At 44.1% G+C, this 15995-nt stretch overlaps 2 protein-coding genes across 4 annotated transcripts in view; both read left to right on the forward strand.

Moving 5' to 3' along the window:
• Window positions 1-2179: 2179 nt before the first annotated feature.
• Window positions 2180-6959, forward strand: LOC135549836 (cytochrome b-245 light chain-like). 3 transcript variants are annotated; one of them, XM_064980173.1, is made up of 7 exons: window positions 3032-3322; window positions 4009-4069; window positions 4409-4478; window positions 4731-4805; window positions 5181-5264; window positions 5472-5553; window positions 5948-6959. In XM_064980173.1, the coding sequence occupies exons 1-7, from the start codon at window positions 3296-3298 to the stop codon at window positions 6137-6139; spliced, it is 591 nt and encodes a 196-aa protein (XP_064836245.1). In that variant the 5' UTR covers window positions 3032-3295; the 3' UTR covers window positions 6140-6959. The 3 variants fall into 3 exon arrangements, with proteins under 3 accessions (XP_064836260.1, XP_064836245.1, XP_064836254.1); XM_064980188.1 differs by lacking the exons at window positions 3032-3322; window positions 4009-4069 and adding an exon at window positions 2180-2314; XM_064980182.1 differs by lacking the exon at window positions 4009-4069 and having other exon boundaries at window positions 3043-3322.
• Window positions 6960-8704: 1745 nt separating this feature from the next.
• The window catches only part of LOC135549829 (ribosome quality control complex subunit TCF25-like), a 30318-nt gene continuing 23027 nt past the window's right edge, over window positions 8705-15995 (forward strand). Inside the window, exons 1-7 of the mRNA XM_064980161.1 lie at window positions 8705-9068; window positions 9479-9628; window positions 9788-9856; window positions 10210-10331; window positions 10474-10539; window positions 10619-10701; window positions 15337-15467. Coding sequence (XP_064836233.1) covers window positions 8847-9068; window positions 9479-9628; window positions 9788-9856; window positions 10210-10331; window positions 10474-10539; window positions 10619-10701; window positions 15337-15467 — 843 coding nt within the window. The 5' untranslated portion in view covers window positions 8705-8846. The remainder of the gene's footprint in view (window positions 9069-9478; window positions 9629-9787; window positions 9857-10209; window positions 10332-10473; window positions 10540-10618; window positions 10702-15336; window positions 15468-15995) is intronic.

The following is a 15995-nucleotide window of genomic DNA, read 5'->3' on the forward strand; positions in this document are numbered from 1 at the left end:
GAGGGGTAGCTCAGGACCGAGGGGTAGCTCAAGACCGAGGGGTAGCTCAAGACCGAGGGGTAGCTCAGGCCTGAGGGGTACCCTAGGACTGAGAGGTAGCTTAGGACTGAGAGATAGCTCAGGCTGGTTGAAGACTCTGGCGGATCCAGGCTGACTGGCGGCTCTGGCGGATCCTGGCGGATCTGGCTGAATGGCGGCTCTGGCGGATCCTGGCTGACTGGCTGCTCTGGCGGATCCTGGCTGACTGGCGGATCCTGGCTGACTGGCGGATCCTGGCCGACTGGCAGATCCTGGCCGACTGGCGGCTCTGGCAGACTGGCGGCTCCTTGCAGACTGGCGGCTCCTTGCAGACTGGCGGCTCCTTGCAGACTGGCAGTTCTGGTGGCTCCTTGCAGACTGGACAGGCGGGAGACTCTAGCAGCTCTGGACAGGCGGGAGACTCTAGCAGCTCTGGACAGGCGGGAGATTCTAGCAGCTCTGGACAGGCGGGAGACTCTAGCAGCTCTGGACAGGCGGGAGACTAGCGGCGCTGGAGAGGAGGAAGGCTCTAGCAGCGCTGGATAGGCGAGGCGCACTCTAGGCCTGACTCGAGCAGCTTTAGCAGCTCTGGACAGGTGGGAGACTCTAGCAACTCTGGACAGGCGGGAGACTCTAGCAGCTCTGGACAGGCGGGAGACTCTAGCAGCTCTGGACAGGCGGGAGACTCGAGCAGCTTTAGCAGCTCTGGACAGGCGGGAGACTCGAGCAGCTTTAGAAGCTCTGGACAGGTGGGAGACTCTAGCGGCGCTGGAGAGGAGGAAGGCTCTAGCAGCGCTGGATAGGCGAGGCGCACTCTAGGCCTGACTCGAGCAGCTTTAGCAGCTCTAGACAGGTGGGAGACTCTAGCAACTCTGGACAGGCGGGAGACTCTAGCAGCTCTGGACAGGCGGGAGACTCGAGCAGCTTTAGCAGCTCTGGACAGGTGGGAGACTCTAGCGGCGCTGTAGAGGAGGAAGGCTCTAGCAGCGCTGGATAGGCGAGGCGCACTCTAGGCCTGACTCGAGCAGCTTTAGCAGCTCTGGACAGGTGGGAGACTCTAGCAACTCTGGACAGGCGGGAGACTCTAGCAGCTCTGGACAGGCGGGAGACTCTAGCAGCTCTGGACAGGCGGGAGACTCTAGCAGCTCTGGACAGGCGGGAGACTCGAGCAGCTTTAGCAGCTCTGGACAGGCGGGAGACTCGAGCAGCTTTAGAAGCTCTGGACAGGTGGGAGACTCTAGCGGCGCTGGATAGGCGAGGCGCACTCTAGGCCTGGTGCGTGGTGCCGGCCCTGGTGGCACTGGGCCGAGAACCCGCACCTCAGGGCGAGTGCGGGGAGGAGGAACAGGGAGTACTGGGCTCTGGGCACGCACAGGAAGCCTGGTACGGGGAGCTGCCACCAGAGGGCTGGTGCGTGGAGGTGGCACTGGATAGACCGGACCGTGCAGGCGCACTGGAGCTCTTGAGCACCGAGCCTGCCCAATGCTCCCGGTCGCCCTGCCAGTGCGGCGAGGTGGAATAGCCCACAAATCCCAACACAAAACAGGCTACCTAAATATGGTTCCCAATCAGAGACTATGACTAACAACTGCCTCTGATTGAGAACCATCAGGCCAAACATAGAAATAGACAAACTAGACACACAACATAGAATGCCTACCCAGAGACCAACACTAAAACAAGGAAAACACACAAAAACTATGGTCAGAATGTGACACAGGGTTCCCAAACATGGTCCTGTGCCCCTCTCCCCCAGCACTGCACAGCTGATTCAAATAACTAACTCATCATCAAGCTTTGTTGACTTCTAGGGCAAAAAAACAAAATGTGCACCCAGTGGGGGGCCCAGGACTAAGTTTGGGAAACCCTGGTTTAAGTGCAAGTTGGACAATTTATGTCTGCTGGGCAAGTTGAGCCTGCACTATATTACAACAGGTAAACGTTTCCCCCTTTAACCAAATCATGTCAGGCAGCAAAGTTAGTTAAGGCAAAGATTATGTATAGAATGACAAGGGTTACGGTCCAAACACTTAAAAGACGCACCCTCGTCCACTTACCCTCGCCTTATGCCCTTGGGGGAGTCCCAGTTGCCTTAGTGTGGCGGTTCAAATTATTAGCAAAGAAAGGGAGGATTTGCAACGTAAGCACCTTAGCCCTCGTTTTTAGTCTGCTTTGCGAGTGTATAATTATGTTCACTCCGGGGCCTGAAACTCCCCAATTCAATTCGCGACGATTGTACGTCCGCTAAGAAAAGTCAGAGAACTCAAAACATCAATGGAGAAGTCAACATACACGTGTAAGTAAAAAGTTGTGTATAGAAGAAGTTGTGCTACTAATGCACATGACAGCACAAACAAGTCAAATAAAAAGTAAATAAGTTTTTGTTTGGTTATCTTTTGGAAATTGTAGAAATAAAACACGTCATCAGAGGTGTCCACTTAATTTGAGGGGATAGGCTGTGTCTTTTAAGTGTTCGGAGCGCAATTACTTGTCTCTCTACCCTAACAATGGAGTCGTTGTCCACAAAACGGAACAGGTTAATAAGTATAGCTGGTTATCTAGCTTCTGACTATCCTCTTTTTGGATTGGTGGATACATCTCATGATGTTTTACAATTTTTGAATATTCGTTGAGTGTTGTTGATGTAAACCTCCTTTATTCAATGGAAAGAGAGATGCTGCTAGCTTCATGCATAGCCACCTCGAGAAAAAAACATGTATTTCACCTTTATTTAACCAGGTAGGCTAGTTGAGAACAAGTTCTCATTTACAACTGCGACCTGGCCAAGATAAAGCAAAGCAGTGCGACACAAACAACAACACAGAGTCACACATGGAATAAACAAACATACAGTCAATAACACAATAGAAAAACAAGTCTATATACAGTGTGTGCAAATGAGGTAAGATAAGGGAGGTAGGGCAATAAATAGGCCATTAGAGGTGAAATAAGCGATAGAAACGAAACAACGTCACCTGCTTGTATCATACAGATTTTTGGCCGAGTAGGCGCTCTCGATTCACCTCTTCCTCTCTGCTTAAGGTTTACTCCACCCAGGTCACATCCCCAACCCTTTTACCTATCGCTCAGAAGTTACGAGACCGAGGGCCAGACAAGGCGGCTGCTACCACCCACCTTTTTTCCTCCAAAATTTATACATTTTCACTTTCCATAATAATCGAACGTGACAACCGCGATCAGTTGGATAACTGCGGAGGGGGTTCTGTTGGTCCGAACGGAGACAGAATGGGGAAAATAGAATGGGCTATGTGGGCCAATGAACAGGCTCTGGCGGCGGGGCTCAGTGAGTAGAGAACTTTTGCCAAGTTTAGACATCTGAGTTTGGCATTTGTATAAAGGTATCAACTGTTAAAAGAATGTATAATCCCATTGGGTGTGAGTTATTACTGTATAAGAATATATGTTTTTTCCAGTAGGGTACGCCTAATAAAGATTGGTCATTAAAACCGACCAAAAACAAAATGTATACAATTTTCCAGGCAAAAATATAATAAATCATGAATATAATATAATTATTGGTAGTGAGAATATTGGAAAAGTAAAAAATATCTGTATAAAACACCAAATCAAATTGGGAAAGAAGTATACAAATTATTTGGTTTACATTTACATTTACATTTAAGTCATTTAGCAGACGCTCTTATCCAGAGCGACTTACAAATTTGCAATATGTTTAAGCGGTGAGGTACCATCACCAAAAGCGACATTCTGAAATCAACCCTAACGAGCAATGGAGATGTCATGTCTTGTTATGTCTGTTCCTGTCCTTTCTCTTCACTCTGTCTCTCTCTGCTGGTCTTTTTAGGTTACCTTCTCTGTCTCTCATTCTTCAGCTGTTCTACATCTCCCCTAACTAGCTCATTCACTCTTTCCCACCTGTTCTCTCTTCCCCCTCTGATTAGGTCTCTATTTCTCTCTCTGTTCCTGCTACTTTCAGTGTCTGATTCTTGTTTGTGTTTTTGATGCCAGAAGCAAGCTGTCGTCCCGTTTGCTTCCACCTTGTCCTATCCTGTCGGAGTCTGCCTGGCAGGTGCATCCTGCATTATACTAACGTTCTTTTTGTTCCATTGTCTACGTTGGAAGAGGATTTATGCCATTCCTGTTTTTCATTAAAGAACTCTGTTTTCTGTTAAAACCGCTTTTGGGTCTTCACTCAAGTACATAACAGGAGAGGTACCAGTATCACTGCCCAGCCATCCCGAGGTCATCGGGCCAGTCAATTTGGCATTTCTGCATGATTTTTATTTGGTTCTTGGCACATTTTGATTTGAAAGTTACAGTATATATATAAAAAAGTGTCTTCATCTGTGACTTGCAGGAACTGTTTTGATAAACCAAAACATTTCTTCTTCCTCCTTCCTCATTTCAGTCCTCCTTACTGGTGGCATAGTGGGGGTGGCCGGCCAGTTCAGGGACTGGGAGTTTGCTGCTTATTCTATGTATCCTTTCACTGGTGCAAAGCTGTCTCTCACAGTATAATTCCATGTACAAAATTGTATCTATTGTTGTGATTAAATGCTGAGTTACCATTGACATGTCACAAGGAAATGTTTGTAGATGCATTATAGACATCTACACCATCATTTATCTTATTTGTGCATTTATGTCAAGATGAGACCCAAATGTATATTTGCATTGTATAGTGAGGTCCAGGTGTACCTGAGGTTGGTAACCTTGACTGGTGTGCCCAGAGCTGCAGGGGTGTTTGTCTGTCTACTAGAGTACCCAAGAGGCAAGAGAAACAAGGGCACCAGTGTAGAAAGGACGTGAGTACCCACATATGTAACAGTATTGCTTCCGTCCTTCTCCTCACCTCTACCTGGGCTCGAACCAGGGACCCTCTGCACACAGACAACAGGCACCCTCGAAGCATCATTACCCATCGCTCCACAAAAGCTGCGGCCCTTGCAGAGCAAGGGGAACAACTACTTCAAGGTCTCAGAGCGAGTGACGTCACCGATTGAAACGCTATTAGCGTGCACCCCGCTAACTAGCTAGCCATTTCACATCGGTTACACTCTGTGAAGTCACTCTGACAGTGATGCAACAGATATGAGTCCACCAGTTGAAAGCAAGTCATAAGTAAGTCTTCATTACTGAAAGTTCACGATAAATAACTCTTAATATTGTGATTCTTCCAGGGGTCAGTACTGCTTCACTGTCTGTGTGAAGTCATTCGGCCCACTGACCAGGAACTACTATGTCAGAGCATTTCTACATGCAGCGTGAGTACATTGTGTGTCAGTCTAGTCAGATCTCTGGACTGAGACAACATTCTTTCCCTTCACTGTCTCCTTCCAGCTGTATCAAAGACAGGTTGTGTCATTGTGCACAGTCATTCTCGACACCATCTTCATTGTTTAAATATCACATTGCATGTTATCAGTGCCTTGCCTTTGTAACACTCTTTCTCTGTGTGTGGGTGTTTATAGGATCTGCGTTCCTGGTGGTTTCATCCTTGCAGCTGTTCTTGGCTGTGTCTGCCTCGGCATATCTAGCCTCATCTACCTTGCGGTTAGTATTTCAAGTATTTGACCCAAGTTAGGTGGTCAGACAACAGCAAGGTAGTGTTGTTGTCTGACCGCCATATAGAGGCCGTGTGATAAATCTAATTGTTGCAATATCTGCTGATGCTATCAGTTGATGCAACACTCAGGTGTCCTGTATGAACCTACTGTACTTGATTTACAAGGAAGCGTTTGTTTTCCCTCTGGTATTTTTATTGAGACATTATAAGCTATTTAAGAAACCTAGCCTGTCAGGGGAGTAACTTGGCTGTTATCACCTATTGTTGTTGAGAATCCACTGCATGCATGTTTCTAGAGAGCAGCACCAGAGCAACCCATTTATCTATGTTATTGAGAGAGCCTGAATGATCTTTTGTCTATTGTGTCTGTATGTCTTCCAGGCGGCCATCCGAGGGGAGCAGTGGGAGCCCATCCTGCCCAGGAAGGAGAGTGCCCGTAAGCCGGTGGGAGAGAGCATCAAGCTCCCTCCCCAGAACCCTCCACCACGCCCACCCGCAGAGATGCGCAGGAAACGGGCGGAGGACCTGGAGGCGGCTGCCTATGTCAACCCCATCGCTGTCAATGATGACTAGATCCCCTTACTGTTCCTCCTTCAGGCCTGTTGGGCTAAGCTCACTCAGGTTAGCTTATGGTTCCACTGAGCCCCAACCAAAACAGATCTACAGTGGAGCCCCACCCAGGCCATGCTCAGTCCCGACTGCCTTTGGTTGAGGGCCGAATCCTAAATTGAGATGGATAAGCTTGCATAACATAGGTTTTGTGTAAATTGGGAATTGGCGTCAATGGGAATTTTTTTATGGACTGGTATCAAGTTAGGAATCAGGCCTCGGAGAGTAGAGGGTTGTGGAGAGGACACACTGCTGTTGATGTTTGATGATGTATAAGGGATTGTATTGAACTGAGATGTTGCTGTGCCTTAGTTACTGCAAAAAGGGTGTGTCCTATATCTCTGCACCACTTGCCACATCTCTTTCAGTTATAATTTTGGTCCCCAAAAGGCTTTGGAATGTAAATGGAAAGTTTGTATTCTTGTTGCGACAGTAAGTTATTTTGAGAGCAATTGAACAAATGGATGTGGATGAGAATCAACCACATTAACTGGCACAGACCTAATGAAATTATTTTAAAAGAGAATGAAGAGCTATTTCTACATTTTGTATCCTCAAAATATACTGTATTATTTTACACTGGAATGTTAGTTGTTTATAAGCAAGCACTGTTTTGCGTTATCTATTTCTCTTTTTGGTCGGTTTACTATGTCAGTGGTCAACTAGCTGTATTATGGACAGTTGTGTATTCACCTCTCTACAAAATAATGTATGTCTATGTTTTATGCTTGTTATGCTTTTTATACAATCTGAAAATAAACATAGTTATTCTAGTTATTTAAAATGTGCATGTTTACCATATAACAATTCATGTTTCTGTCTGTTTCATCATTGATGAACTGTGGGTTTGGAATGACAATTACGTGTCATGTCTCAAGTTGTACATTTCCTCTTCTAATATTTCCTATGAACCCTATGCATTTAACGGGTTCCTTCTCACAGTGCAACACACAAAGACGCTCACACACTTTATTACGACACATTGGAAGTTCGTGCACCATTCAGATCATACACAGCCACAGAGAAGGTGAATTCACCAATTTGTAAGTCGCTCTGGATAAGAGCGTCTGCCAAATGACGTAAATGTAAATGTGAGATGTCATACATTAGTTATAACAGATTATACAGATTATGTTTATATACCCAAATGACATTTCCAGAGGTTGTGTCACGAACCGGCTCAAAGCCCGTAACAAAGGGAGACAACGTGGAGATAAGGAGTAACAAAATATATATTTATTAACCAAAGCAACTAAGGAAAATATACAATGGTGTGTGTAATCAGTAATCAGTAGTGTAAGTGAGTGTTTTGCATGCATGAATGTGATAATGCAGGGTGTTGAAAGGTGCCAATGCAAACAAACAAAAGGCCACCAAGAACCACAACATAATTTACAATGGTGTCTGCATGGAGAGAGTCTCCTCCATGAATGTGGAAGAGGTCCATTTATTCTGGGACACACCTGGCCCAGGTGTTTCCCATGTAGCTGACCACCCTCCCCAACTCCGCCCACCGGCATCCTAATAAGGAAACAAGAACAAAGACAGAATACGGCAGACAGAGTGGGAGGGTCGTCACAGTTGTGACATACACATACATTTCTTTTCTCCATATGAAGCAACTTCTTCATTCCTATGTTCACAGTTGACCTTTACCTCAAGAATGAGGAATATAATGTGTGTTTCCTTGAGTGCTCTGGGTTTGGCAACCATTACAGCATAACAGCAGCAGGAACAGGTGCAACTTCCTCATTGGTTTATCTGTGTTATACTCCGTCTAATTTATTAGTTATAATGGCAATTTCTTGACACCATGACACACTGCACCTGTACATAGCCCATCTGTTAACAGCCCATCTATCTACCTCATATCCATACTGTATTTATTTATTTTGCTCCTTTGCACCCGAGTATCTCTACTTGCACATTCATCTTCTGCACATCTACCATTCCAGTGTTTAATTGCTATATTGTAATTACTTCACCACCATGGCCTATTTACTGCCTTAACTCCCTTATCTTACCTCATTTGCACTCACTGTATACTTTTTTTGTTTTCTTTTTTTCGACTGTATTATTGACTGCATGTTTTGTTTATTCCATGTGGAACTCCGTGTTGTTGTATGTGTCGAATTGCTATGCTTTATCTTGGCCAGGTTGCAGTTGCAAATGAGAACTTGTTCTCAACTAGCCTACCTGGTTAAATAAAGGTGAAATAAAATGTAAAAAATAAAAGGTATTGATAGACCCATGGCAACTCTTGTTTACAACAAAAATATGCATCGGTCACAGGCTTTGAAACCATTAACTGACTTTACACCAACAGCCTTGGCAGTGGTTGCTACTCATCCAGCATGCAAATAATCGTCTTATTTCCCATCGTCTTATTTCCCAATAATCGTCTTTAGTTCCCATTTGTGTTAACGAATTTCAGGAATTTTCAGAGCCTTTGTCCTTACGCACTACTGCTGCCTAGTGGTACAAAGGTAAACGGCAGCGAACTGTGATAATCAAAACGAAAATAGTTGGCATGCACCAAGATTGTCTACATGGAGCACCCGTAGAATAAACTCTTTGGCATGCGTATTTTGCTCATGCTGTTCATGGCTGAAGCTGGGTCAAATCCCAGCTGAACCATAAACCATCTTCGTGACAACTCTGTCCCGGGAAGATGTCGAGCCGTGCTCTGAGGAGGTTGAAGGGGAAACAGCGGGGGCAGGAGGCCCTGGACCTCGGTGATCTTGTCCCAGGTGAAGGGCCAGAGCCAGAGGAGCAGGCTGCGGATGTTGAGGAAGAAGAAGTGGAACCGGATGAAGCTGTTCTCCAGTCTGTTAAGAGCAGCATCAGAAAAGCTAAGAAGAATAAGAAAAACTTGAGCAACATTTACGAACTGGTGGAGTGTTTCTCTTTTTCTAACACACATTGCAAAATGTTTAAGAAATGTCTCGCTAACTGCCACCTAGCTCCACCCCCTAGGCTACATAACTGTGTGACAAAGCTAGCTAGCTATGCTAGTCAATGAAAAAAGCAGCAGGACACAGTGACATATGCAGACTGTCAACAAATAAAACCAGCATTATACTGACTAACCGATTTTGCCTGGCCAGACAGGAGTCATACAGTACACCCCCTTGCCTTGACCATATGAATGTCACGATGATAGGTTGGAATCCCAATGGCAGGAAATCAAGGCAGAGACTGACCAGAGATGAATTAAAACTGTGCAATGTAGAGATTTAATCTCTGATATACAACCTTAACCTGAGCCTTTCTGTCCTTCTTGCTGGAACCACATCACTGCAGATATGTGACGCAGAGAATGAAGCAGAGAAAGCCACGACGGATGAAGACACAGTGAAGCCAGAAGAACAGAATGGTGATGAAAGCAAGGAGAAGAGTGACAGCGGGGAAACAGAGAAGAGAGATGCACAGCCTGAGACAGGTGCTGCGAAGGTGAGGAGAGAGACGGACACCCCTGATACACTGTAGCCTCCACAGTACTATGGGGTATTGTGAGCCTCATTCCTCCTCAGTCTTGTTATTATGGATGATCGATCTAGTCGAAATGTTTTGAAGAGTTGTCTAATAGTTTTTATTTTCTTATGATATCAGTCCGGAGATAAAACAAGCAAGAAAAAGAAGAAAAAGAAGAAGAAAAAGAACACTACAGGAGATAAACAGGTATAAAGCATCAGTCCATCTTGACAAATCACTTCCACATATGTCCCCCAATGTGAGGGCACTGTTGTGCACATTGCCATATCACCACTGTTGTGCACATTGCCATATTAACCACTGTTGTGCACATTGCCATATTAACCACTGTTGTGCACATTGCCATATTAACCACTGTTGTGCACATTGCCATATTAACCACTGTTGTGCACATTGCCATATTAACCACTGTTGTGCACATTGCCATATTAACCACTTGCTTTAGCAGCATTTTATTGTGTATTGAGGCTATGGGGGTGCTGCCCTGACGCCGTCTCACTCCGTCACATTGGCTGCTCTGTCTTATGTGTGGTTGTTAGGAGGGAGCTGGGGATGACATTGACGCGTTGCTGGAGACCATAGAGCAGTCTAATGGACTGACCCTGCAGAGTGAGGGCTGTGGAGGCTCAGACAACAGGCCTGTGCTCTATGTGGAACACAGGTGAGTAGGTTAACAGCACAGCAGCCAATCAGACATCAGGTCTCTTAGTGGGGTAATGTCATCCAATCAGAATAAACATAATTTATGGCAGTCATTTACCAGTGATACATTGTATTGGGACATAAACTATTGTGTTTGTTAGGAACCTGAACCCTGAGACGGAGTTGAAGAGGTACTTTGGTGCTCGGGCAGTTCTTGGAGATCAAAGGTAAGATCTTCACAGAGCTCCTACTAACTACTACTATTAAAGGTTACAGTGTAAGGCCATCTCTTCATTCTTTCCTCAGACCTCGTCAGAGACAGAGACAGTTCCATCGCAGCACCTGGATGACCATCCCTAAAAACACCTGGCCACGCTTCAGTCGCCCAGGTCAGACCTACACTCAACCTCTCACACTCGGCATCGTTCAGAACGCTGAAAGCCTTGTGAATAAATACTATTTATGCAACATTTAACATAAATGTTTTTGTGTATGCAAATGTAATTAAGTATCTCCCATGACAAAGTCACAAAACAAAAGATAATGCCTTCATACTAGGGCTGTCCCCAACCCCAAAAATGATCAGTCAACCAAGAGTCGTCTCTTCTTTCGAGCAATTGATTGGTCTACATTTTAAAACGTGAATTCTTCCATATATTTTGGGCTCCCGAGTGGCGCAGCTGTCTAAGGCACTGCATCTCAGTGCTAGAGGCGTCACTACAGACACCTTGGTTCGAGTCCAGGCTGTATCACAACCAGCCGTGATTGGGAGTCCCATAGGGCGGTACACAATTGGCCCACGTCGTCCGGGTTTGGCTGGTGTAGGCGTTTGCATGCACGTGACCAATAGGGTCTGACATATAGCATATCATAATCACATCAATAAATTGGTTCTAACAATCTCTGAACACTGTAAGACAAACACTGTAACACAAACACTCAAACAGGCAACAGAAGCAGGAACTGCCTTATTTCTGTAGATATATATGGATGATTTATAAAGCCAGGCACGTTTAACAGTTAGACTATTAATTATAGACCTAATTAAGTTGAGATTTCCTCTCTCCTCACTTAGTCAATTAAGGCAAGTGCTGTTTTCTCATCTCCTAACTCTGCTGCTGCCTCTGTTGCATTGTTATCAACACCAATATGCCGGTTAACTTTGCTATTAGCAACATGGTCTAAGCAAAGGCGACAATTCAACAGCGCACTGGTGTTTCAGAACCGCAGACAGTGACCACTGTCCAACGCAGGAGAAAGCACATTAGTTATAAAATAATATTATTTTATTTTTGTTGCACCATTGTTCTTACGTAGTATAAGCATATACAATTCCAGTATCACGTCTTATACTGATGGGCTGTTCCATCCGCACGGCCTTCACAATGGATCATTCCACTCAGACAGGCCAAAATCAGACAGGTGTCATGTACAGCATGATTGTTATTTTGATTTTTAATTTTTTTGCTTCTGCTCAACTAAAGAAATCTTGGTCGACCAAACAATCGACCAGTCGACTAAATGAGGTTAGCCCTACCTCATACACTAAAATACTGTGACTATGATGGCATAAATTAAGTTCATGTAAACAATCGAGAGGCATGACAGGATCCCCGTTAGCTGCTGCCAAGGCAGCCGCTATTCTTCCTGGTGTCCAAACAGGAACAGACAAATAAGCTTGGGCGATACCCCGGTATGCAGTATAAATGGTTTATTTCAAAATACCGACTGTATGATTTTCAATACTGTTCAGAAATGAATAATAAAAAATACTTCTTTGGGTAAGGGCACCTCTGCCTCGTGAGGTTGCATACTACTTCACTGCTTATAAATATAATTTAAGTATTACTATAATAAATCTAAGATGTGTCAAATAAATTATATCCAGCTCATGGCTCCAGCTATGCAAGTGGCTAGATGTCAAGATCAAGGTTCTTGGTTACAGAAGAGACATTCAATCCCCTGCTGGATCAAGATCCATGTTGCCTAAATGGTTTTGTGTGTAAATAAATATAAATATTTGTTTATTTTATTTATATTCATTATTATTTGATATAGCGCCCCATATATGCATTTTGGGTAATACCGTATACCCCGATAAGGTACAGAAACGGTATGACAGTAAGAAAATCTGGATACTGCCCAACCCTACAAAACAACACATCAAAACAATAGTCTACATCATAAATAAATCAATACATTACAACAAACATTGTGTACTATACAAATTCACACTTCCACCATTACAAATGTACAGTCTAAAATTTACAATATTACAATGTGTGTATCTCTTCGCACTCCACTTTGTGAGGTGTTGTTTTATATATTTTTTAATCTGATTTTATTGCTAGTTTGGGTTACCTGATGTGGGAGAGAGTTCCATGTAGTCTTAGCTCTATGAAGTACTGTGCGTTTCCCAACCTCTGGTCTGGCCTTAAGGCAGGCCTCTACAACCCTGTTTCCGGAGAGCTACCATCCTGCAGGTCTTCACTCCAACCCTAATCTAGCACACCTGATACTAATAATTAGCTGGTTGGTAAACTGAACCATCTTATTTACAACTGGGGTTGGAGCGGAAACCTACAGGAGGGTAGCTCTCCAGGAACAGGGTTGGAGACCCCTGCCTTATGAACTGTGATGAGACCCTTGGTGGCATGTCTTGTAGGGTGTGTCTGAGCTGTGTGTTAGCTGTTTGAACAGATTGTTTGGCGCTTTCAACACATCAATACCTCTCACAAAGACAAGTAGTGATACAGTCAGTCTCTCCTCTACTTTGAGCCAGGAGATATTTACAGGCATGTTTTTGAAATTAGCTCTATGTGTAGTGTACATTTAAGGGCCAGCCATGCTATAGCTCCAGACTCCACTATACTGTAGCTCCAGTTCTCTGAAATACATGTTGATATGCCAGTTTCTATTTATTAGGATTCAATCAATTATGCTTATTTGAATCCCCATCTCCTCGTGCTAACGCCTCTGTGTTGAGCAACAAGACGACATTATCACATTCAGAATTGTCATCTGTGGGACTCTAAGACTCCTGGTTCAGTTTGGGTAGCGTATAACCAATCAAGAGTAGCAGCAGAAGAAAGTACATGTTAACAGCAGTAGGCACCTGAAGCCTTGTTGACAGAGACAGCTTTTCTGGGTAGGATCACACTAAAGGCTGTGTTCTGTGGCTTTAAACGTTGCCCTATGACGTCTTGTTAAAAAACAGTCCAATCACCACATATCATTAATCAAGTGCTGCCTAGCCCTCGACCTCAAAGACTCTATTGATGTTTGGGAAAGACTCCATTGATGTTTGGGTCCATAGTGCCCCTGGTGTTGTGGGATACTGGGCTGTTTAACCCAGAGCTGAAGTTGGAGAAGAATCAGGGTCTCTGTTATGTCAGTGTTAGCTATTCCTCAGGGTGTTAAAGCTCCTCCAAGCTCAAGGCTTATGCAATCACCTGACTGGAGATTTGGTCTGGGAAATATCATTTCCCTCCCAAAATATAGATGGGTGATTTTATCTTTTACCTCTCACTTTTTGAGTGGTCTCAGTGCCTTGGCTTGAATGTGGTACACCAGGACTGCTGTGTCACCGTGAAATGCTTCACTCTCCTTAGCCCAAAGTGTGTTCATTCAAATTCCAGGGTGCTATACTGTACATGGGCATGGAATGAATGGGACAGATTGCAATTTTTATTCCACTTAAATATCTACGGTGCATTCGGAAAGTATTCAGACCCCTTGACTTTTTCCACATTTTGTTACGTTACAGCCTTATTCTAAAATTGATTAAATATTTTTTTTCTCATCAATCGACACACAATAACATAATGACCAAGCGAAAATAGATTTATAGAAATGTATTCAAAATAAAAAACAGAAATGCCTTATTCACATAAGTATTCAGACTCTTTGCTATGAGACCTGAAATTGAGCTCAGGTACATCCTGTTTCCATTGATCATCCTTAAGATGTTTCTACAACTTGATTGGAGTCCACCTGTGGTAATTTCAATTGATTGGACATGATATGGAAAGGCACACACCCCTCTATATAAAGGTTCCACAGTTGACAGTGCATGTCAGAGCAAAAACCAAGCCATGATGTCAAAGGAATTGTCCGTAGAGCTCCGAGACAGGATTATGTCGAGGCACAGATCTGGGGAAGGATACCAAAACATTTCTACAATTAGGCCTTTATGGTAGAGTGTCCAAATAGAAGCCACTCCTCAGTGAAAGGCACATGACAGCCCATTTGGAGTTTGCCAAAAGGCAACTAAAGACTCTCAGACCATGAGAAACAAGATTCTCAGGTCTGATGAAACCAAGATTGGCCTGAATGCCAAGCGTCATGTCTCGAGGCTACCTGGCACCATCCCTACCGTGAAGCATGCTGGTGGCAGCATTATGATGTGGGGATGTTTTTCAGTGGCAGGGACTGGAAGGCTAGTCATGGTCAAGGGAAAGATGAACGGAGTAAAGTACAGAGTGATCCTTGATGAATCCATCTATATCAAATTGATGCAATTTCAACATACTGCAACTGTACACACATTTAACCAATAATGTGTATAAATCCTGGATGACTGATGGGGCACTGTATTGAAGCTACCGCGCAGCCATCTTTGTACTCCTCCTCAATTGTAAAAAAAAAAATTAAAAAATAAAAATACCTCACCTCCCTGTAGACTGTCTCGTCATTGTTGGTAATCAAGCCTATTACTGTTGTGTCGTCTGCAAACTTGATGATTGAGTTGGAGGCATGCGTGGCCATGCACTCATGGGTGAACAGGGAGTACAGGAAGGGGCTGAGCACACACCTTTGTGGGGCCCAAGTGTTGAGGATTAGCAAAGTGGAGGTGTTGTTTCCTACATTCCCCATCTGGGGGCGGCTCGTCAGGAAGCCAGGACCCAGTTGCAGAAACTTAGCCTCTGAATGGGCAATACATAGCATAAGCAATCCAGGGTTTATATACGTTATTGCATGTAACTCACATAGAATAATACTGTCCGTAATATTTCCTCCTTCAGGTATCTCAATGACCCTACTGGAGTCCAGGGATGGTCTACAGTACTTCACCTTCGAGCACAGCCGGGACTACCAGCAGATTCAGTTCAAGTTCCTGGACTCAGTGGAGTCCATGGATCCCAACAACATTGTGGTAAGGCTACACCCACGGTCTCAGGGAGATTGATCAGCAAAGCCGTGATGCATGTCTCAAATATATAGGACAGCTGATATGCATGAATTTAGATTCTAGATAAATCCCGACTAAGATTCTAGGTCACGGCATGAGAAACTAGAGGTGAATTCATTTGAAATTTCAGGTTGAGGACATACAGTAGCAAGAAAAAGTATGTGAACCCTTTGGAATTACCTGGATTTCTGCATAAATTGGTCATCAAATTTGAACTGATCTTCATCTAAGTCACAACAATAGACAAACATAGTGTGCTTAAACTTATAACACACAAATGATTGTATTTTTGTTGTATATATTGAATACATTATTTAAACATTCACAGTGTAGGTTGGAAAAAGTATGTGAACACCCTAGGTTAATGACTTCTCCAAAAGCTAATTGGAGGCAGGAGTCAGCTAACCTGGAGTCCAATCAACGAGACGAGAATAGAGATGTTGGTTAGAGCTGCCTTGCCCTATAAAAAACACTCACAACATTTGAGTTTGC

This window comes from Oncorhynchus masou, chromosome 1 (genome assembly GCF_036934945.1).
Source record: "Oncorhynchus masou masou isolate Uvic2021 chromosome 1, UVic_Omas_1.1, whole genome shotgun sequence".
NCBI lineage: Eukaryota > Metazoa > Chordata > Actinopteri > Salmoniformes > Salmonidae > Oncorhynchus > Oncorhynchus masou.